A 22605-nucleotide genomic window follows, 5' to 3' on the forward strand; every position below is an offset into this window, starting at 1 on the left:
TGGCCACTCAGAAAAATGAACAGAATTCTTTAAATGAACACAACTACGTTTTAGACAGACTATGATCCTTTAACCATTAAATCCTGTGGTAGCTAGGGAGACAAACCCCATGATGTAATAGGGAAATGATGAAAGTCTGAGAATTACGTTAGTCCCAAAAAATGTGAAACCTATAAAAAATACAAATAGATACTTTTTTGTCGTGAGATGACGAGTGAACCTACTAAAAGAGTGAAGACAGACCTCTATTTAGATGACAAGTGCATCCATCCATCAAACCATCCATCCATCAAACCATCCATCCGTGTGATGGGTGTCAGTAACTAAATCTGCTCGGTCTCGTTGTGGCAGGAAACCAGACTGGGGGTTAGTAACTACAATCCTCTCATTAATCTATTGGATTAAATGTGGCAAAGTACCCTTCCAGTAGCAGATGGTCCTTTCTCTGATACACACAGATGATATCTCCACACACAGCTGCCGTGCCCAAACACAGACAGCCCAAACACAGACAGCCCAAACACAGACAGCCCAAACACAGACAGCCCAAACACAGACAGCCCAAACACAGACAGCTCCATCTGTGCACCTGCCGACTGGCAGCTCTCAGCACAGAACAGTGAGCATGGGCATTTGTGAGAGGAACAGTGAAATATGAAATAATCCTCAACAGAAGATCCCTGTACTGCAGCTGGACGCCACTAGAGTTCACTGAGGAGGCGTCTAGAAAGAGGACATCCTGACAGGTTTCTTTTGAAAATCCTTTAAATTTCCTGTTTTAATTTAAACTCATGGATTGACATAAACATCATTTTTTGAAAGCTGTTTATTGGTAGAATACAGAAATAGTAACACAATCTATAGTTTGTCGGTTCAGGTTTGTGTTTTTGTGCGCACGTAGAAAGCGAGAAATGGTGCTCGTCTTTGTGTCTGTTGTGTGTATTCCTGTGGGTGAGTGTGTATGTACAAGTTGTGCATGCACATGTGTGTATATGGCAGGGAACAACTGCCTTTCACTGGGTGTGTCTGTGTGTATAAAGTTGTCCAGTTTGTGTACGTGTGTGTGTGTGTGTGTATATTTGTGTGTGTGTAAGGGTTCCCAAGTCTGTGTGTGTCTCTGCTACAGCAGATCCTGTTCCACCCAGACAGTCTTTCTCTGTTCCTCCAGAATTCTGTCTTTAATGATCCTGAGCAGGTCCTCTGGCCCAGCCCAGGCCTCAGGCTCCACGCTAGCATACAGGCAGGGAACCTTCTCCAGCTCCTTCTCCTTCGACCGACACACTCGCACAAAGTCTTCCTCAGACTCCACCCGCAGAGGCAGCTTCCTGTCAGGGGCAGGAAGGAGGAAGGAAGTGTGGCTGTGGTTATGTTTAGAACAGGGTTCTCGGTAGTCATGAGCCATGCTGGTTAGCGGGGGGAGGAGGCTGGTGTTCCGAGGCGTGTGTTTGTGCGTTGTTGTGAGGCGTGTGTTTGTGCGGTGTTGTATGGTGTGTGTTTGTGCGTGTTTTACGGCGTGTGTTTGTGCGGTGTTGTGAGGCGTGTGTTTGTGCGTACCGTAGACGTCTGATGTTCTTCTCACAGATCTTAATGTAGATGATGATGGGGTAGATCTCTCTCCTCAGAAGGTCTTTGACACTGCTGAGCTCTGCTTCAAACAGGCAGTGTTTACCCTGAGTGAAGGGGGGAAACACACACAAAGATACCGTAAGAACACACTCAGGAACACACACAGACAGACACACATTTGGGCAGAAGTACGTTTGAATACCCACACCTACACACAAACAGGTGGCCACACACCTTTGAAGCAACAACCTCAATGTTTTCTGGGGTGATGCACTCATACATGTTGGCCTGTTTCTCTCTGGAGTGGATGATGGGCTCAATACTTTGCTTCCTCAGGAACTCTTCCCTGGTCAGGGTGTCTAGTGGAGACAGAACAAGCAGCAGACAGTAAAAGAGTTTGACCTGACATTCTCTCCAGGTGCCAGCCTACTTCTAGATCCTGATACGTCTAAGATCACTCATACAAAAAAACTTTCTAAAAAGGACGTCTACTGTAAAGTCAGTAGTAGGTGTCAAACAGGTGTTAAACGCATCTGAAGTTGAGGATAAAGGGTGCATGGTTAACTTCTTTACACACACTGTCAGATTATCTGTGTGTTACACCAGCATCATCCCTGCTCCAGTTACACAGCATAGCACGAGAAAAACACAGCACAATGACTGACCTGGAATGGACTGGAGGAATCCTCATACCACCCCTCCCTCACCCCCTCACCCCCTCACCCTCCTCACTGTTCACTGGTTCTGTAGAACACCTCCCACCTCACTCCAGTTTCATCTCCCCCTTGTTCTCCCTGACATTCTAAACTGGAAGAAAGGGGTCAGGTGACACTTTCTTATTCAACAGAGAATAAACTGCTCGAGTTTATTCACACGCTTACTCACACATACAACAGTCTATAAAGACTCTCACTAATCACTATAAATGCTCCCCCTCTCACACACACACACACACACACACCCACACATCCTGACCTGGTTTGCAGATGTTGAAGTCCATGGCTCCTCCCATGTTGAGGATCTTCTGGATGAGGGTCTTGGCCAGGGTGTTGGGGCTGAAGAGCACAGGCCGTCTCCTGTGCACGCGCTGCGGGGTGACCAGGCTGTAAGGCACCAGGCTCAGACTCCTGCTCACGTCACTCTCAGGGTCCCCCAGGTCTGAACACACACACACGACTTAGAACCACACACACATACAAACACACACACGCGTAACACACAACACACACGCAGTTCCTCACCCTCCGGTCGTAGAGTCTCAAAACCGGGTCGAGGCAGGGTTGCATTTCCCGAGTTGACAATCCTCACACGCTCACTGCTGTTCATGCGCTTGTACTTGTTGTCTACTCTGCTGACAAACTACACACACACACACAGACCTCAGAAGAAGGAACATTAGACCTGTTGGGATATGCAATGTGTGTGTGTGTGAGTGAGAGAGAGAGATAAGAGTGTGTGCCTGTATGATCTGGGTGATGAACAGGCTGGCCCTGGACAAGCGAGGGCTGGACTTGGTGTCTGTGGAGGGGCTGGGTTCCTCTGGCAGCAGCGACGTCTGGACCGCACAGAACACAGAACACAGAACACAGAACACAGAACACAGAACACAGAACACAGTGTTAGTGAGGAAGGTGACATGCGTATGGATGTCATTTATAAAGCATTGAGGAAGGTGACACACCCTAATATTGCGCTGGATTTCGCTGTCCTCTTTCCCGCTTCGACAAACCAACTTCTGAATCTTGACCAGGAGTAGCTGCTGGGCCCTACACACACATCCAAGTTCAAGTTCAAGTCTTTTATTTGTCAGGTACACAGAACAACACAAGGTCAGACTGGGCACTGAAATTCTTAAGACAAGACAATGCAAGCACCTGGCAAAACATAACATATAAGTACACAGAACACACATCAAAAAATCCAAACACACATTTGACATTTTATTTATTCAGCACATGCTTTTATCAAAAGCCAAATACAAATACTGCATATAGACTACTCTATTACTACATACTACACTGCACTATTACAAACCACAATCCAACATACTACGCTACTATCCAGCACACTACCACACCTCCCAGCACACTGCCACACCTCCCAGCACACTACCACACCTCCCAGCACACTACCACACCTCCCTCCACACTGCTACACCTCCCAGCACACTGCCACACCTCCCAGCACACTACCACACCTCCCTCCACACTACCACACCTCCCAGCACACTGCCACACCTCCCAGCACACTACCACACCTCCCTCCACACTGCCACACCTCCCAGCACACTGCCACACCTCCCTCCACACTACCACACCTCCCTCCACACTACCACACCTCCCAGCACACTGCCACACCTCCCTCCACACTGCCACACCTCCCAGCACACTGCCACACCTCCCTCCACACTGCCACACCTCCCAGCACACTGCCACACCTCCCTCCACACTACCACACCTCCCAGCACACTGCCACACCTCCCTCCACACTACCACACCTCCCAGCACACTACCACACCTCCCTCCACACTACCACACCTCCCAGCACACTGCCACACCTCCCAGCACACTACCACACCTCCCTCCACACTACCACACCTCCCAGCACACTGCCACACCTCCCAGCACACTACCACACCTCCCTCCACACTGCCACACCTCCCAGCACACTGCCACACCTCCCAGCACACTGCCACACCTCCCAGCACACTGCCACACCTCCCTCCACACTACCAAACCTCCCTCCACACTACCAAACCTCCCAGCACACTGCCACACCTCCCTCCACACTACCAAACCTCCCTCCACACTACCACACCTCCCAGCACACAGCCACACCTCCTACCGTGAGTAGCAGGGGATGGTTCCTCCCTCGGGCAGGTCTGTCCCGGTGTAGGGGTCGACTCTGGCACACAGCCACTCACTGTGACCCTGGTGCATGGTGTCCACCACATGCACTACCTCGTCACAGAGCACGCTAAGAGAGCAGCCCTCTGGTTGGCCGGACACGTTCAGGTTAAAGCGGATGTAGAATGAGTCTCCAGACACGACAGTGCCCTCACTGATGTCATTCTGGAGCTGCCAGTAACCTGGATACACACACACACACATGCACGCACACACATGCACACACACACGCACACACACACACACGCACACGCACGCACACGCACACACACACACACACACACACACACACACACACACACACACATGCACACCCCCAACAGGATTAGGATAATGGAACATGAGCAGAAGGGGTGATGGTTCAGAGGCTGGTGCGTTAGTGCTGACCACCATACCATCATAGTTGACTCGGTAATGCAGCTGCATTGGTCCACTGCAACGTTGCAGTGTCCAATGGGCTTCCTCCTTGGTGCAGGTGTCCAATGAAATGCTCTGGTTCTCCCCTCGGATACACCCCTCAAGCTGTCCGACCAATCACAGAAAGAAAGAGTATATCAGATCCAATCACAAAAACGTTGATAAGTAGAAACTGATGTCATGTTTCCACCCCCCAGCATGTCTCACCAACAGTAGATGGTGGCCTTCACGTAGCCCCGCCTTGTCAGCTCTGGACCCTGATTGGACAGACGACACAAAGATTCCACTGTCGTTCCCGCCCACCAGTGTGATGTCATTCAGTACATGGTCTCCTGGCAACAACAGCTCCTGTACTGGCCTCAGTGATGAGCTCGTCCTGGAGAGAGAGGAGAGGGAAGGACGGAAGGGCCTACACACACACACACACACACCTTCTATCAGGGCAGAATGCATATATAATGCATGAACATTTGTATGTGTGTGCGTGTTCATACATGTGTGCTCGTGTTCATACATGTCTTTGTGTATTACCTATCCAGAGAGAGCTTCCTGAAGATGTTGTTGACCTGTTCCAGGTCATAGGAGTCCAAGCCCTCGGACTGGTGTGAGGAGGAGGAGGAGTGGATGGAGGGGGGGCCATGTGTCACCTCCTCGTCTGAGAGAGGAGGAGCAGAGGAGGAGGAGAGGAGGAGGGGAGGAGGGGAGGAGGAGAGGAGGAGAGGAGGAGGAGAGGAGGAGGAGAGGAGGAGGGGAGGAGGAGGGGAGGAGGAGAGGAGGAGGAGAGGAGGAGAAGAGGAGGGGAGGAGGGGAGGAGGAGAGGAGGAGGAGAGGAGCAGAGGAGGAGGAGAGGAGGAGGGGAGGAGGGGAGGAGGAGAGGAGGAGGAGAGGAGGAGAAGAGGAGGGGAGGAGGGGAGGAGGGGAGGAGAGGAGGAGGAGAGGAGGAGGGGAGGAGGGGAGGAGGAGAGGAGGAGAGGAGGAGGAGAGGAGGAGGAGAGGAGGAGGGGAGGAGGAGGGGAGGAGGAGAGGAGGAGGAGAGGAGGAGAAGAGGAGGGGAGGAGGGGAGGAGGAGAGGAGGAGGAGAGGAGCAGAGGAGGAGGAGAGGAGGAGGGGAGGAGGGGAGGAGGAGAGGAGGAGGAGAGGAGGAGAAGAGGAGGGGAGGAGGGGAGGAGGAGAGGAGGAGGAGAGGAGGAGAGGAGGAGAGGAGGAGAGGAGGAGGAGGAGAGGAGGAGGAGAGGAGGAGGAGAGGAGGAGGAGAGGAGGAGCAGTGGAGGAGGAGAGGAGGAGCAGAGGAGGAGAGGAAGATAGGAGGAGGAGCGGAAGAGGAGAGGTGGAGAAGAGGAGGAGGAGAGGAGGAGAGGAAGTACCAGTAGGAGGTAGAAAGAGAGAAATAAGACATGAACACACACATATACACGTGCACATGCAAAAAAATGAGCTGATTCCGGATCCACCAAACAGTCTCAGAAGAAGATTTTACCAAACTCGTTGTCCCCGTTGTCGTCCTCAAACTCACAGTGGCTGAAACTGAAGCAGAGAGACAGGAAGTCAGAGAGACAGGAGGTCAGAGAGACAGGAGGTCAGAGAGACAGGAAGTCAGAGAGACAGGAGGTCAGAGAGAGTGGAAGTCAGAGAGACAGGAGGTCAGAGAGAGAGGAAGTCAGAGAGACAGGAAGTCAGGGTTTACAGGGCCACAACACAGGTCAGGACTGGGTTAATGCTAGGTTAGGGTGGGTCAGGACGGCTCACCTGCGAGGTCTGAAGTCATGTTCTCCTTCCCGGGTTCTGCGGACCAGTGATGCGGTTCCTGGTGGCTCGGCAACGATGGACATCATGCTGTCGTTACGGTAACGGAGCTGCCACATAGGGACACAGCACTGGGTTACACACTCACTGTTGCTATGACAGCAGGTTACTTCTGGTTACTGAAGGTCAGTGCAATAAGATTACAAAAGGTGGGTTGCCATGACAACAGGATGTCGTGCGCTGGTTATTTGCAGTTGGATGCTGTCTCATTGGCCAAAAGTAACTAGTGTGTTTTTGTTTTTTCTTTTATTGGTGGAGACTCACCATGGCTGGAAGAGAGGAGGGAGAGGGGCAGGGGCAGGGGGAGGGGCAGGGGGAGGGCAGGTAGATGGGGGAGGAGGGGAAGGCTTGTGAGGGGGTGCAGGTGACCAGGGCGGGGAAGGTGCTCGTGCTTGCAATCACCTGGACGGGCGAATCTCCATCTCCACCTGTTACTGAGGGAACAAGGAGATTAGCCTGGACGTTATTACAGAGGCAACCAGGAGATTAGCCTGGTTCCGTGGTGGTGGTTGAGAGGAGCTGGGTGTGGTGGTGGTTGAGAGGAGCTGGGTGTGGTGGTGGTTGAGAGGAGCTGGGTGTGGTGGTGGTTGAGAGGAGCTGGGTGTGGTGGTGGTTCTGTACCTGCTCCAGCAGTGTTTCCCTCTGAGCTCTGCTGCAGGTCCAGGGCCTTCAGGGCACACACCGGAGACTTGACCCTGTTCTACACATCACAAACACACCTGATGTTACTGACAAGAACCAAGAGGCATGACTGGAGGTGTGTGTAGTCTGTGTGTGTGTCTGTGTGTGTGTCTGTGTGTGTGTCTGTGTGTGTGTCTGTGTGTGTGTCTGTGTGTGTAGTCTGTGTGTGTGTCTGTGTGTGTGTCTGTGTGTGTGTCTGTGTGTGTGTCTGTTTGTGTGTCTGTGTGTGTGTCTGTGTGTGTAGTCTGTGTGTGTGTCTGTGTGTGTAGTCTGTGTGTGTGTCTGTGTGTGTGTCTGTGTGTGTAGTCTGTGTGTGTGTCTGTGTGTGTAGTCTGTGTGTGTGTCTGTGTGTGTGTCTGTGTGTGTGTCTGTTTGTGTGTCTGTGTGTGTGTCTGTGTGTGTAGTCTGTGTGTGTAGTCTGTGTGTGTGTCTGTGTGTGTGTCTGTGTGTGTGTCTGTTTGTGTGTCTGTGTGTGTGTCTGTGTGTGTAGTCTGTGTGTGTGTCTGTTTGTGTGTCTGTGTGTGTGTCTGTGTGTGTAGTCTGTGTGTGTAGTCTGTGTGTGTGTCTGTGTGTGTGTCTGTGTGTGTGTCTGTGTGTGTGTCTGTTTGTGTGTCTGTGTGTGTGTCTGTGTGTGTAGTCTGTGTGTGTGTCTGTGTGTGTGTCTGTTTGTGTGTCTGTGTGTGTGTCTGTGTGTGTAGTCTGTGTGTGTGTCTGTTTGTGTGTCTGTGTGTGTGTCTGTGTGTGTAGTCTGTGTGTGTAGTCTGTGTGTGTGTCTGTGTGTGTGTCTGTGTGTGTGTCTGTTTGTGTGTCTGTGTGTGTGTCTGTGTGTGTAGTCTGTGTGTGTGTCTGTGTGTGTAGTCTGTGTGTGTGTCTGTGTGTGTGTCTGTGTGTGTGTCTGTGTGTGTAGTCTGTGTGTGTGTCTGTGTGTGTGTCTGTGTGTGTGTCTGTGTGTGTGTCTGTTTGTGTGTCTGTGTGTGTGTCTGTGTGTGTAGTCTGTGTGTGTGTCTGTGTGTGTAGTCTGTTTGTGTAGTCTGTGTGTGTGTCTGTGTGTGTGTCTGTGTGTGTAGTCTGTGTGTGTGTCTGTTTGTGTGTCTGTGTGTGTGTCTGTGTGTGTAGTCTGTGTGTGTGTCTGTGTGTGTGTCTGTGTGTGTGTCATAGGAACTGACCAGCACCCCTTTCAGGTTGAGTCTGCGTTTGAGGCGACTCTCTGTCTGCTGGAAGAAGTGTTCGGGGGACTCGTCGCTGGAGGCCTCTGAGTGCCCCTGCGGCCTGGGGCCCTCATCCAGGACGGGCGGCCGGGCGTCCCTCGGGAGGCTCTGCTGGAACACGGGATGTGAGACACGCGTGTGTGTGTGTGTGGCTAAGGTTAAATGAGCTCACAGTACTCATTCTGAGTATTGATGTGTGTGTGTGAATGTATGTGTGTGTGTGAATGTATGTCACCTGATCTAGAGTCAGCGTGTTGTCTTTGGATAGGCGCCGCAGGCGGGACTCCAGAGTGACGATCTTGGCCTCCTTGCGTACAATCTCGATGTGCAGCTCATCACTCTTCTCCTCCAACTCTCGGATCTGCTTCCGGTACTTATCCTTGTCCATCAGACACTGGGAGAACTGGTGCTGGGCCTCATCCCTGGACCGGAAGGCCTGAACACGCACCCCCTGTCACAATCCCTCACTTTGTGATGATGGTGAAACGTGTGTGTGTGTGTGTGTGTTACCTGGTCCCTCTCCTTCTCCACCTCCTCCAGCTGGATGGTGATGGTGTTCATGCGGTTACGGTACATCTCACAGTCCTTCTGTAGCGTTGAATTCTTAAGTTCAAGATCCTCCTTCTCCTCCAGGTACTACACGGACACACACACACACACACGTTACCTAGATGGAGATATGGGTGAGGCTGTGTTTCAGAGGAGGGTGAGGTATGTGAGGGTGAGGCTGTGCAGGACTGGAGATGAGACCTTGTCCCTCAGTTCCTCTGCCTGTCTGACTTCTTCTTGGAGGTTGTAGAGGCGGTTCACCAGGTACTGTCTGTCCTCCAAGGCCTCCTGTCTGTCGTGCTCCAGAATGTCCAGGATCGCCTTGTCAGAAGCAGGCAAAGGCCCTGGCTACACACACACACACACAAAGGCTGACTACAGACATAACATTCCATCCTTTTTGAAACAGCACATCTGTCAGCCACACACACACATAAAGACACACACAGGTAGAGTAAGTACCTGTATGATGGACTGGAGCTCCTGAACTTTGATCTTCAGAACCTCGTTTTCCCGCTCCAACTCAAAGATTTGTTCTTTCTTGGGCCGGTTCTCAATGTCGTTCTTCAGTTTGAGACTCTGCCGTCGCTCCATCTTACACTCCTCTTCCACCTTGTTCAGCCTGTGCTTCAACTGATCTATCTACACACACACACACACCATCATGCAAACACTACACAGATTCAACTGAGTGTGTGTGAGTGAGAGACAACGAGAGACAGACAGAGAGAGAGAGAGAGAGAGAGAGAGAGAGAGAGAGAGAGAGAGAGAGAGAGAGAGAGAGAGAGAGAGAGAGAGAGAGTGTGTGTGGTGTGGTGTGAGTGTGTACCTCTAGCTGCAGGTCTCTGCTCCTCATCACAGCCATGTTCTTGTCCTCGCTGAGCGTGGCGTACCTCATGGCCAGCTTGTAGTTCTCCTCCTTCACCCGCAGCAACTCGTCATTGTAGTTGTTCCTCTCCTCCTTCATCTTGTTGTATCCTGACAGAGTCACAGGAAAGGGGGGGCTGCAGGGTTAGACTGACAGATCAGGAGGTCAACCCCCCCGACTGGCCGGTGCTGAACCATGACATCACAGCACAGGTCCAGATACTGAGACCAGACCAGACCAGCCAATCACAATCACCCAATTTACATAAATGCACAATACATTATTTACCATTTGAATAAATTATATTTCCACAGCCTTTCTCTACTAAGTCCAAGATTCCTGTATAATAACTGATTCCTGTTTTCTGGTTCAAACCAGCATGAAATAATCCTCACTCTGCTGGAATGCCTGCAGTTCCTGGTTGGCCAGATTGAGCTTCTTGTAATCGTCCTCCAGGGTGCGCTGTTTCCCAATCAGGTCGACGCGCTGCACGTCTTTAGCCTTGGCCTGCTGCTGTAGCTTGATCACCTCGTTCATCAGGAACTGAGTCAAGCCCTCATGACCCTCTTCCACTAGGGGTGGACCCACACACACACACACACACATACAAAACACACGCACACACACACACACACATTCACACACACAGGTGAGTGTGGGAGGAGCTGGGTGTGGGAGGAGCTGGTTGTGGGAGGAGCTGGGTGGGAGGAGCTGAGTGGGAGGAGCTGAGTGAGGGAGGAGCTGAGTGAGGGAGGAGCTGGGTGTGGGAGGAGCTGGGTGTGGGAGGAGCTGGGTGTGGGAGGAGCTGGGTGAGGGAGGAGCTGAGTGTGGGAGGAGCTGAGTGGGAGGAGCTGAGTGAGGGAGGAGCTGAGTGTGGGAGGAGCTGAGTGTGGGAGGAGCTGAGTGTGGGAGGAGCTGAGTGAGGGAGGAGCTGAGTGTGGGAGGAGCTGAGTGTGGGAGGAGCTGAGTGGGAGGAGCTGAGTGAGGGAGGAGCTGAGTGTGGGAGGAGCTGAGTGAGGGAGGAGCTGAGTGTGGGAGGAGCTGAGTGGGAGGAGCTGAGTGTGGGAGGAGCTGAGTGGGAGGAGCTGAGTGTGGGAGGAGCTGAGTGAGGGAGGAGCTGAGTGAGGGAGGAGCTGAGTGTGGGAGGAGCTGAGTGGGAGGAGCTGAGTGTGGGAGGAGCTGAGTGGGAGGAGCTGAGTGGGAGGAGCTGAGTCCTCACCTACTATGGTGGAGAAGCGGCGTGTGGGGTCTTTGCCGGTGACCAGCTTGTACAGGTCAGGGTAGTAGAACTCCAGACTCTCCAGGAACACCACATAGCCACGCTCACCTTTAGTATGCAGGATGTCCAGCAGACGACCTGCACACACACGCACACACACACACACGCACACACACACACACGCACGCACGCACACACACGCACGCACACACACACACACACGCATGCACGCACGCACGCACACACACGCACACACACACACGCACACACGCACACACACACACACACACGCGCACACACACACACACACGCGCACACAGGCACACACGCACGCACACACGCACACACACACGCACAGAAACAATGCATAAATATTCCTTCATAAACACTCACACACATTTGTTTATGCACACATACAATACACACACACATTCATTAATTCATAGTTAATAAGACACCAATACATTCACACACAGACACACACACACAGACACACACACACACACTGGTCCTCCCCACCTGTGCGGTTGACCTTGCTGACCAGCAGCAGAGAGTTCAGCACCTCGTCCTCATCCTGCTCATCCAGCACCTTGCACTGGCGCAGGTAGGGAGTCAGCTTCCCTGGGGAGATGTAGCGACTCAGGATGTAACGGTTACTCTCCACCCGCTCCCACTGCGCCTCCACATCCTCACCCACGCTGCCCGCCGCGCACGCAGCCTCCCCGCTGTTCTCCATCTCCTACACCTGCCGAACGCACCCACACACACACCACCATACACACACCACCATACACACACCACCACACACACACCACCATACGCACACCATAATACACACACCACCATACACACACCACCACACGCACCACCATACGCACACCATAATACGCACACCATAATACACACACCACCATACACACACCACCACACACACACCATAATACACACACCACCGTACACACACCACCACACACACACCACCACACACACACCACCACACACACACCACCACACACACAAGGCACACCGTCATTTTCACCGTTGACAGAAGGGAAGACACATGAGGAACCTTCACACACGTCATGAGTTCATATGGAGGAACTAGTAGCTACATCAAGCCAACACCATTTAACAACAGTTGTCTCAAACATGTACAATCCATGTTTTGACCTCTTCATTGTGCGTTCCCTTTCACACAGCCAGCAAATATGTTCCCCACAGCTCCAGTAAACAACAGAGTCAGAATGACCCAGCTCCTGAAGCACAGCATGCCACTGAAACACTTGACTACACGACATGTAGGAAGTCTCACTGGCCTGGGAGCTGGCAGGTACCTCCATTGCTTTTCTTTGAGGTCTGAAACAACATTCAGAGAGAACCAAACATAGAAACAAAAGCAGGGATGAGACAATAATCACAAAGTCTCTCCCACCTCTGTCCTCTTCTGCTTGTGACCAGTGATTACTGTATGGCACACAAAGTCTGAAAGGACTAATAAATATCTGTCTCTTCTAATCCTCTCCTCATCTGTCTATCCTCTCTTCCACTCCTTGTCACGGCATCCCAGCTCCTGTTACACCTCATTCTCCCACTAACACACCTAAAGGAATCCCATCATTCCTGTCGCTCAAACAATTCTGCTTCAGACTGATGAGAAGGTGTATTCTGCTTCAGACTGATGAGAAGGTGTATTCTGCTTCAGACTGATGAGAAGGTGTATTCTGCTTCAGACTGATGATAAGATGTATTCTGCTTCAGACTGATGAGAAAGTGTATCTGCAATTGTAAACAAATGCCCAAACTGGTATTTGAATTCAAACTAAATGTTTGAATTGAGCTAGCATCATTGAGGTAGCATCATTCCTAATCCTCCTTATATTGACACAGACACACGTGCTACACACACACATGCTACACACACACATGCTACACACACACGTGCTACACACACACGTGCTACACACACACATGCTACACAGACACACGTGCTACACACACACATGCTACACACACACATGCTACACAGACACACGTGCTACACACACACATGCTACACAGACACACGTGCTACACACACACATGCTACACACACACATGCTACACAGACACACATGCTACACACACACATGCTACACAGACACACGTGCTACACACACACATGCTACACACACATGCTACACACACACATGCTACACAGACACACGTGCTACACACACACATGCTACACATACACACGTGCTACACACACACATGCTACACACACACATGCTACACAGACACACATGCTACACACACACATGCTACACACACACATGCTACACACAGACATGCTACACATACACACGTGCTACACACACACGTGCTACACACACACATGCTACACACACACATGCTACACATACACACGTGCTACACACACACATGCTACACACACACATGCTACACACACACGTGCTACACACACACATGCTACACACACACATGCTACACACACACACATGCTACACATACACACGTGCTACACACACACATGCTACACACACACATGCTACACAGACACACATGCTACACACACACATGCTACACACACACACATGCTACACACACACATGCTACACACACACACATGCTACACACACACATGCTACACATACACACGTGCTACACACACACACATGCTACACACACACATGCTACACAGACACACATGCTACACACACACATGCTACACACACACATGCTACACACACATATGCTACACACACACATGCTACACACACACATGCTACACACACATATGCTACACACACACATGCTACACACACACATGCTACACACACACGTGCCCAAACTGTCCTTTCTTGTCTCTGCGTTCCCTTTCACTGGGGGTGCAGATCACAATCATGCTTTGTGACACTCACCCTCCAGCCAGGCAAATCATCCATATCTGACCCGCACACACACACACACACATATACCTTTGCATATATGGCTGTTATCTGACTTCTGGTGTGTTTGTGTGGGCGTTACTAAGTGTGTTGTGACGTTGGCTCTCTTTTGGCGTGAAGCATTGTTGAAGCTGTTTACGCCCAGTGAGACGCAGCAGTAACAGTCCCCCCGCGACTGCTGACATTACCGATGCTGTGGAGCGCTCCACCTGGTACTGCTCCACCTGGTACTGCTCCACCTGGTGCTGCTCTACCTGGTACTGCTCTACCTGGTGCCGCTCCACCTGGTACTGCTCTACCTGGTGCCGCTCCACCTGGTACTGCTCCACCTGGTACTGCTCTACCTGGTACTGCTCTACCTGGTACTGCTCTACCTGGTGCTGTGGAGCGCTCCACATACTTTGAACCACTTGTAGGACATTATAATAACCTTATAAAAAATCAAAACAAAACTTCCCTGTAACCAGTTATCATGTTGTATCATTTCAAATCTAAAATAAGAGAAGACAGAACCACGATAACAAGGTATTGACTGTTTGAGAGTTATATTCAACACATGGAGAAACAGACAGACGCAGACAGAGACTGAGAAAGATGATTAAGAAAGATGTGTGACAAAGTGAATGTCAAAGACATTGAGAGAGCGGGAATGAGAGACAGTGAGCAAAAGAAAGACAGAAGAATTTAGTGAGAATTTTGTGTCCAAAAGAAAATGAGAGCAAGGACAAACAGACGGACAGACAGACGGACAGACAGTGATATGTTGGTTCCTGCACACTCATTAAAATACAATACAAGTACACCCTCCACCCCTCTGATCGAAACCCACAAATCTCACAGGAAGCACAGTCATAACATACAGGAAGTCGTCAGAATTAAGCCTCACTGTGATGAAAGATTCACCAAATACCTTTCCCATTCTCTCTCTCTCTCTCTCTCTCTCTCTCTCTCTCTCTCTCTCTCTCTCTCTCTCTCTCTCTCTGTCTCTCTCTCTCTCTCTCTCTCTCTCTCTCTCTCTCTCTCTCCCTCCCTCTCTCTCTCTCTCTCTCTCTCTCTCTCTCTCTCTCTCTCTCATACTATCACAGGTCACAGTGATGAGCATCTATCAAGATGAAAGAGCATCTGATGTGTACAGTAATGTAAAACAGTCAAATGATTCCCAGAGCTTCACCTTCTATCCCAGACCAGCAGAACGTGTTCTCCAGTCTACACTTGGCTGAGGTGTGAGGTTAGGTGTCCAACTGAGCACAAATCCTCTCTGCTGAGAGCAAACATGTAAATATAGACACACAACCACCAACCCATTCACACCAACACTATACAACCGCCTGCATGCACAGGCCCCACCAGACACCACACACACACACACACGCACAAGCACACGCACACACACGCACGCACACACACACACACACACACACACATTTACAGACCCTCAATAACCAAGTTTCCTCATCTCTCTCTTCTCATTACTAAGAAAATCTGTCTCCACTTCCTCCTTTCACACCAGATGGCACAGTTGTAATGATCTTCCCATCCTTATCTATCACCATCTATGATTCCCCATTTTAGCCGCTAGCTTCCGCTGCAGCTAATTACATCAGCATTTAATCTCCTCTCTGTTTCCAGTTCTATAAAACTACATCCCCTAGTGGTTCCCTCTCCACTGACAAACCAACCATTTTCTAGCAGCTTTGTGCTTTTATCCTTCTCATCCAGTAATGCAACCCCCCCATGGAAGCCTGGAGACCTTGCACCAGAGCTGGGGGCCTGCAAGCAGCCTGCAGGCAGCTGGGGCTGGGGGCTGGAGACAGGGGGCTGGAGACAGGGGGCTGGTGACAGGGGGCTGGTGACAGGGGGCTGGTGACAGGGGGCTGGTGACAGGGGGCTGGGGGCTGGAGACAGGGGGCTGGAGACAGGGGGCTGGAGACAGGGGGCTGGTGACAGGGGGCTGGTGACAGGGGGCTGGTGACAGGGGGCTGGTGCGGACAGGGGGCTGGTGACAGGGGGCTGGTGACAGGGGGCTGGGGGCTGGAGACAGGGGGCTGGAGACAGGGGGCTGGAGACAGGGGGCTGGTGACAGGGGGCTGGTGACAGGGGGCTGGTGACAGGGGGCTGGGGGCTGGAGACAGGGGGCTGGAGACAGGGGCCTGGAGACAGGGGGCTGGTGACAGGGGGCTGGTGACAGGGGCCTGGAGACAGGGGGCTGGTGACAGGGGGCTGGTGACAGGGGGCTGGTGCGGACAGGGGGCTGGAGACAGGGGGCTGGTGACAGGGGGCTGGAGACAGGGGGCTGGTGACAGGGGGCTGGTGACAGGGGGCTGGTGACAGGGGGCTGGTGACAGGGGGCTGGTGCGGACAGGGGGCTGGAGACAGGGGGCTGGTGACAGGGGGCTGGGGGCTGGTGGGGACAGCCCTGGCTGGATGACAGGATAGCAGGGCGGCCGAATGACTGACTGGTTTGACTATTTCAGGTGCACTGCAAGGTTCATAAAGGACCCATTGTTTAATAGAATGATTGAAGGTAGAAGAATGTGATATGTAGTTCCTCTGCTTAGAGTTGGAGGAAGGGAGACAGGGAAGAAGAGAGGGCGGGAGAGGAAGGAGCAACAGGCAACAAGCTCTATTCATCTCCATCCTAAGGCTATCACACTAATCAGGTAGCAATAACACATTTCTACACCCGGCAAAAATAATACAGTAGCATTAAGCAGCTTGGTATTCAGAAGGTAGCCTACATTCTGGCATTTATCCAGGAATGACACTAAATCCGTCGCAGTTATAGGCCCCTTGCAAACTACACTGAAAGGTAGACTGTGCATCGATCTCATGAATGCGAAGTGCGCATCCAACCATAACTCCCTGTTTCAATTCAACACGGCTACCCTAAATAAAATACATTGTGAGGACCTGAAGTAACTTTCCACAACGATGTACAGTTTGTGAAAAAAATGCACACAACATGTCATTATTTACCTGTAGGTTAGCGTAGACGGGTCGGGGAGCAGGCTGTCATCCAAAGACGGAGAAACTGGTTGTTTATTCAAATTTTAGAAAAACTCCGCTTGTTTAGGCTACATATCGACAGAGATTCTCAACTCAACTCCATCGCCAATGTAGATATCGGGATTAACTAGATCAGATGCCGGACACACTAGTGATGACCACACGTCGGTCAACTTTTTGAGAGAGAGAGAAGAGAGAGAGAGAGAGAGAGAGAGAGAGAGAGAAAGAGAGAGAGAGAGAGAGAGAGAGAGAGAGAGAGAGAGAGAGAGAGAGAGGGAGGGAGGGAGGGAGAGAGCGAGACATCGGGGGCGGGCTGTGAAAATGAAGGATGGAAATAACAAGAGAACCACGCTGAAAGTGAGCCATAGCTGTGAGCATTGGTGCGTTTCATTGAAGACGCTCGAGGCACTACAGCCTACATTTTATCAGTAAGCTTAATTACACTACCTCTAACCTAATAACTCCGCCTAACACATACCCTAGGTCTACCAACTATTATAGGTTACTCCGTCTGAATCACTCCCAAGAAAACTTTTTTTTTAAACTTTTATTTTAAATGTATCATTAAGCTCCGTAAACGATCAAACTCGAGAGCTCAATCAGAGATATACATGATCTGGGTTTCCTCTGTTCTGCTTGTATGTTTAACAATAATGAACATATGGCGTTCATGGCCTGGCGGTGTTTCTCTAGATATAAAAACCTACAGCGTGTGTCATTTGCATGTCAGTTATGACGTGACGTCATGGCAAAACAGAGCTAAGACTGTTGTATTAACTTACTATCTTCGTTTCAATCTCCAGAGGTAGTCACAGTCTGTCGAGTTATTATTTTAGCAGAAGTTGAAGGGGAGAGGTGAGATATTACCTCATGAAGGACGTTTTGGGGAAATCTAACGATGTAGTAGAGCTGAATTATAAATCATTCACTCCTAGCGTCTCCTCCATCATAGCCTGACAACCAAGAAAGGATGGTGAAATGTACGATCCATCAAAAAATGGGCTTTACAAACCCCCAAAATAGCTTAGTAAAGATATTGTATCCTGTGATAGTGTGTAGTGTATTCACAGTAGGCTATGTGTAAGGGCTTTCAACAGAACACCGCCATCTATCGGATGATCGTGGAACAGAACTGTTGCAAAGCGGAACTAGAGTTCTGTCATGTGATTTTCTGTGGGGGCTTTTTACACTATCGGACTGTGTACAGTCTACTACTTAACCTACTGTCTGGGGTTTGGCACTTGACAGGGGCTCAAGAGGTTTTTCAAAATGTATGCAACTGGCTCCGAGAGTTTGATCAAACAGGCTCGGTAAGTCTACGTATTCAGCCGGGGGAATGTTGCCTCAGTTTTAACTGTCATGTAATCTAAAATGATCCTTCCTGATTTCTGGCTGCAGCATCACACTCCAGATTGTCTGCACAGGGTGCTGTTGGGGAACTTCACTAATTTAAAAAATAATCATGTGCTAGCTACGAGTATCACTTTGCTGTCTGTGGTCTGCTGTTGCAGGAAGGTATTGCTAACCTGTTTAGCCAGGTAGAAGCTATTGCTAGCCTATTTGCAAGCTTGAACTAGCAGAGATGGGAAGTAACGAAGTACAAATACTTTGTTATTGTACTTAAGTAGATTTTTCTTGTATTAGTACTTTACTGAATATAAACACGGAATATAGATTTGTATCTTCCAAACCGGATTTCAAAAGCGGAAATTACTTGCGCATATTCCATAAACTATTAGGTTTACATTTATGCATTAAATGCTAGACGCATTTATCCAACGCGACTTCCAAAAGAGAGCTTTACAAAAGTGCATAGGTCACTGATCATAACAACGAGATAGCCCAAACATTGCGGGTAGCCAAAACATGAAGCATACATTGTGAAAACTAAATAAGTCCCAAAGGGAAAACCCATAAGAGCATGTAGTTGAACAAGTTACAATTAAACAATTTAACAACATAAACCTCAAAAAGTGCAAGGGTGTACCTGTGAAAAAAAAATGAAAAAAAAGCTCAAAAAATATATTACATAGCAATTACAATAGTTAGACAGTTAAAACTAACCAACAAGAACTGAGCAAGAAGTCTTTCAATAAGAGTCATTGTGATCCTGGAGGAAACATCAGGTCCAGCCAATCATTCCTAAGTACCCTTGTGCTCCCGGAACAAGTGCGTCTTTAGCCTTTCTTGAAGGTGGAGAGACAGTCAGTGTCTGATGGAGGTGGGGAGTTGATTCCACCACTGGGGGGCCAGACAGGAGAAGAGCTTGTGTTGGGACCGGGCGGTCTTGAGCGGTGGGACCACCAGGCGGTTCTTAGAAGAAGACCGTAGGTGACGGGTGGGGGTGTAAGGCTGCAGGAGAGACTTGATGTAGTTGGGTGCAGTCTCGTTCACCACTCAGGTCAGTACCAGGGTCTTGAATACGGACCGTGATGGGAAGCCAGTGGAGGGAAATGAGGAGCGGGGGAACATGGGAACTTCTGGGTAGATTGAAGACCAGACTGGCCGCCGCATTCTGAATCCTCTGGAGAGGGAGGGCTGTGCATGCTGGGAGACCAGCGAGCAGCCAGTTGCAGTCGTCCAACTTGGAGAGGACCAGTGCTTGGACTAGCAGCTGGGTGGAGTGCTCAGACAGGTATCTCCTGATCTTCCAGATGTTGTAGAGGGTGAATCTACACGACCGGGACACCGCAGCAACGTGGTCAGTGAGGGAGAGCTCATCATCCATGGTAACCCCGAGGTTCCTGGCAGAGGATGAAGGGGTCACCGTAGCAGATCCCAGGGTGAACTAGTTCAATAAATTCCGGCAGTTAGCAGTTGTGTTGGTTCTGGCACACAGAATGCTGTTTTTCACGGGTAGTTTGGGTGATCTTCCCAAAATGACAATTAACGATGTCCATATGATTCTATGTCATAGAGAACCTCCCTCCATAGGCCTGAGCCTCGTCCATTAGTGTTAGCGGGACAAGTTCTCCTTTACCTCTCAGTGTGAGAAATACAAGGTGTTGCGTGAGAGCGTGTGAACTGGTGGAAATGCGTGTAGCCCTGTCTCTCCTGGTGGCAAACAACATTGCTCCACTCTCCTTCTGCACTAGCTTAGTTGTTCAAGTTTCATGTAGGCTACTTGCACTTGTGTTTGGGATGTCGATTTTTTTAATGAAATTGGGAAGAGGTTGATCATGTTTGCCGCTTCAGGTAACAGTAGAAATCCTTATGTTGTCTCCTCTCGGCCTGTGTGCAGGGACATCCAGGAGGGGGAGCTAGAGAAGTTCTACTGCAGGATCAGTAAGCTGCTACAGGGAAAGGACCACGGACACGAGACCATCGACTCCCTCCAGAGACTACGCCTCATCCTGTCCGCCACCAAGTTCAGCAGAACGTAATCCACTCCTACATTCATCTGGGGTTTCCTTTTTGCGTCTTAAATTTTTCTTTCTCTAACTTGAGATGAGAACTTTATTCTCATCTCACTCGCTTCCACAGCTGGCATTGCCTTTTTCTACTGCCTGTCTGTCTGCTACTCCGGCCTGTCTGTCTGCTACTCCAGCCTGTCTGTCTGCTACTACAGCATGTCTGTCTGCTCACTCCAGCCTGTCTGTCTGCTACTCCAGCCTGTCTGTCTGCTCACTCCAGCCTGTCTGTCTGCTACTCAAGCCTGTCTGTCTGCTCACTCCAGCCTGTCTGTCTGCTCACTCCAGCCTGCCAGATGAGTTGCAGAGGCACCTGGCCTCCCTGCTGGTGTCTTCCTCTGTGGAGCAGCTGCAGGTGCTGAGTTCAGCAGTGCTCAGAGAGACACTGCCCCCCAGTGGACAGGGACAGAAGTACAACTTGCTTGACCACAGCCCCCTCACCAGCCATGCCGTTGGTCTGCTGCTCTCACAGGTACACACACACACACACACACACACACACACACACACACACACACACACACACACACACACACACACACACACACACTACTGTCACAGTTCAGATTTCAGTTTTGTCTTCTTTCTACTGCTCTACCCCACCCCCTCCCTCCCTCCCTCCCTCCCTCCCTCCCTCCCTCCCTCCCTCCCTCCCTCCCTCCCTCCCTCCCTCCCTCCCTCCCTCCCTCCCTCCCTCCCTCCCTCCCTCCCTCCCTCCCTCCCTCCCTCCCTCCCTCCCTCCCTCCCTCCCTCCCTCCCTCCCAGGCAGGCTCCCAGGCAGGTCTGGCTGCACTCTCCTCTGTCATGCTTCGTAGCCTGGAGGGACGTGCATCTGATGGATCTTCACACACACTCCTGCCCTCCCACACACACACTCTCCCCCTGCTAAATGCCATCATCACCCATAGTCCTGAGAGCCTTACTGAAGGTAAGACACACACAAACACACACTTCTGCATTTTCAGCATTGAGTATCATAAAGACATGTGGTTGTTTAATTGAACCTTTATATATTCAGCATAGTCACACTTAGACTACGTTTCTTTTCTGTGTGAACCCTGTGCTTACTGTCTGTCTGCCTGTCTTTCTGTCTGTCTGTCTTACTGTCTGTCTGTCTGCCTGTATGTGTGTGCATGTGAGTCTAGATCATGTTACCTTGCTTAGCAAGAAGATGGTTGATTGGCTGTGCTACGCCACTGCTCAACAGGGGACAGTGCTGTCTTCTGGAGGGTTCTTCACGGGGCCCAGGTCTCGACAGGTAGGTCCTGCCTCTGACTGGTTCATACTCTCTCTTCTTCTCTCTCTCTCTCTCCCACGGCTCCTCTGCAAACACACCAGCTGTCTCACAACACCTTGTCTGTCTCTGTCTGTCTGTCTCTGTCTGTGTGTGTGTGTGGTTCAGGCAGCACCCATAGCAGAGCTGGATGGTTCTGTCTCAGGGGATTTCTTCACAGTGTTGTGTGTGAGCCAGGCCTTCTCTGAAGACCAATGGATGAATGTCCACTCCTTCTCCATGCTCCGCCATTGGCTGCTGACATATCACTCTGTTACCGACGGCAACATGAGCCAAGACGCAGGTATGACCTCATCCCTGACTCCTGACCTTGAGGCCAGGGAGCGTTCTGATTGGTTTATAAATATTTGGGACTTTAATGTTCCTCTGTGCTTTTATCAGCTCCAGCAAACAAACTACTGCTCAGTCTCTCCCTGTCACACTCTCACGGTAAGGTGTGTGTGTGTGTGTGTGTGTGTGTGTGTGTGTGGAAGGAGATCTTAATTGGCATGGCTACATTGATCTTACCCCTCTGGTTCTCAGCACAGGCCAGTCTGACCTGACACAGTGAACTGTGATGAACTCTTCTCTCCTAAGACCTTCTCTTAATCAGGATCTTCTCTTAACAATTCTCACCCTTTTTAACTTCAATCATGGTACATGCATGAATCTGGCCTATGAGTGTGACCAACTTATCGACCCCTTTTGCTGTGATTGGTTGTGGTTGCCTAAGCCCTCTCCTGATAGGTTA

The 22605-nt window shown here is 50.6% G+C and overlaps 2 protein-coding genes across 3 annotated transcripts in view; one reads left to right on the top strand and one right to left on the bottom strand.

Annotated features, from left to right (window-relative positions):
- Positions 1 to 811: 811 nt before the first annotated feature.
- Positions 812 to 17334, bottom strand: card11 (caspase recruitment domain family, member 11). Its single transcript, XM_084677789.1, has 24 exons — positions 17142 to 17334; positions 11737 to 11962; positions 11218 to 11355; positions 10394 to 10570; positions 9960 to 10108; positions 9593 to 9772; positions 9332 to 9478; positions 9092 to 9217; positions 8817 to 9017; positions 8540 to 8689; positions 7314 to 7392; positions 6957 to 7126; positions 6636 to 6742; positions 6367 to 6413; positions 5421 to 5544; positions 5097 to 5298; positions 4411 to 4994; positions 3248 to 3332; positions 3026 to 3121; positions 2808 to 2925; positions 2542 to 2724; positions 1801 to 1925; positions 1555 to 1670; positions 812 to 1325 (listed from the first exon to the last, which is right to left on the bottom strand). Exons 2-24 carry the CDS (start codon positions 11951 to 11953, stop codon positions 1121 to 1123), a joined length of 3726 nt encoding a protein of 1241 aa, XP_084533915.1. The 5' UTR covers positions 11954 to 11962; positions 17142 to 17334; the 3' UTR covers positions 812 to 1120.
- A 1006-nt stretch (positions 17335 to 18340) lies between these two features.
- ap5z1 (adaptor related protein complex 5 subunit zeta 1) overlaps positions 18341 to 22605 on the top strand; it is an 8139-nt gene continuing 3874 nt past the window's right edge. Inside the window, exons 1-7 of one of the 2 annotated variants that reach the window (XM_084678912.1) lie at positions 18341 to 18481; positions 20413 to 20550; positions 20870 to 21053; positions 21347 to 21509; positions 21727 to 21839; positions 21984 to 22158; positions 22257 to 22304. In XM_084678912.1, the coding sequence (XP_084535038.1) occupies positions 18441 to 18481; positions 20413 to 20550; positions 20870 to 21053; positions 21347 to 21509; positions 21727 to 21839; positions 21984 to 22158; positions 22257 to 22304 (862 nt within the window). In that variant the 5' untranslated portion in view covers positions 18341 to 18440. The remainder of the gene's footprint in view (positions 18482 to 20412; positions 20551 to 20869; positions 21054 to 21346; positions 21510 to 21726; positions 21840 to 21983; positions 22159 to 22256; positions 22305 to 22605) is intronic. The other variant, XM_084678913.1, reaches the window with a different exon arrangement.

Source organism: Hypomesus nipponensis, chromosome 17 (assembly GCF_054491055.1).
Source record: "Hypomesus nipponensis isolate SF chromosome 17, ASM5449105v1, whole genome shotgun sequence".
In the NCBI taxonomy this organism is placed as follows: Eukaryota; Metazoa; Chordata; class Actinopteri; order Osmeriformes; family Osmeridae; genus Hypomesus; species Hypomesus nipponensis.

Excerpts from the sequence above, each read along its gene's own strand:
- card11 (XM_084677789.1), bottom strand. The coding sequence starts at position 11,953 with ATGGAGAACAGCGGGGAGGCTGCGTGCGCGGCGGGCAGCGTGGGTGAG. Across the intron at positions 6,743-6,956 it reads CCTCCTCTCTTCCAGCCATG|CTCCGTTACCGTAACGACAG; the intron begins GTGAGTCTCCAC and ends CCTATGTGGCAG. Across the intron at positions 2,725-2,807 it reads TGAGACTCTACGACCGGAGG|ACCTGGGGGACCCTGAGAGT; the intron begins GTGAGGAACTGC and ends GTGTGTGTTCAG.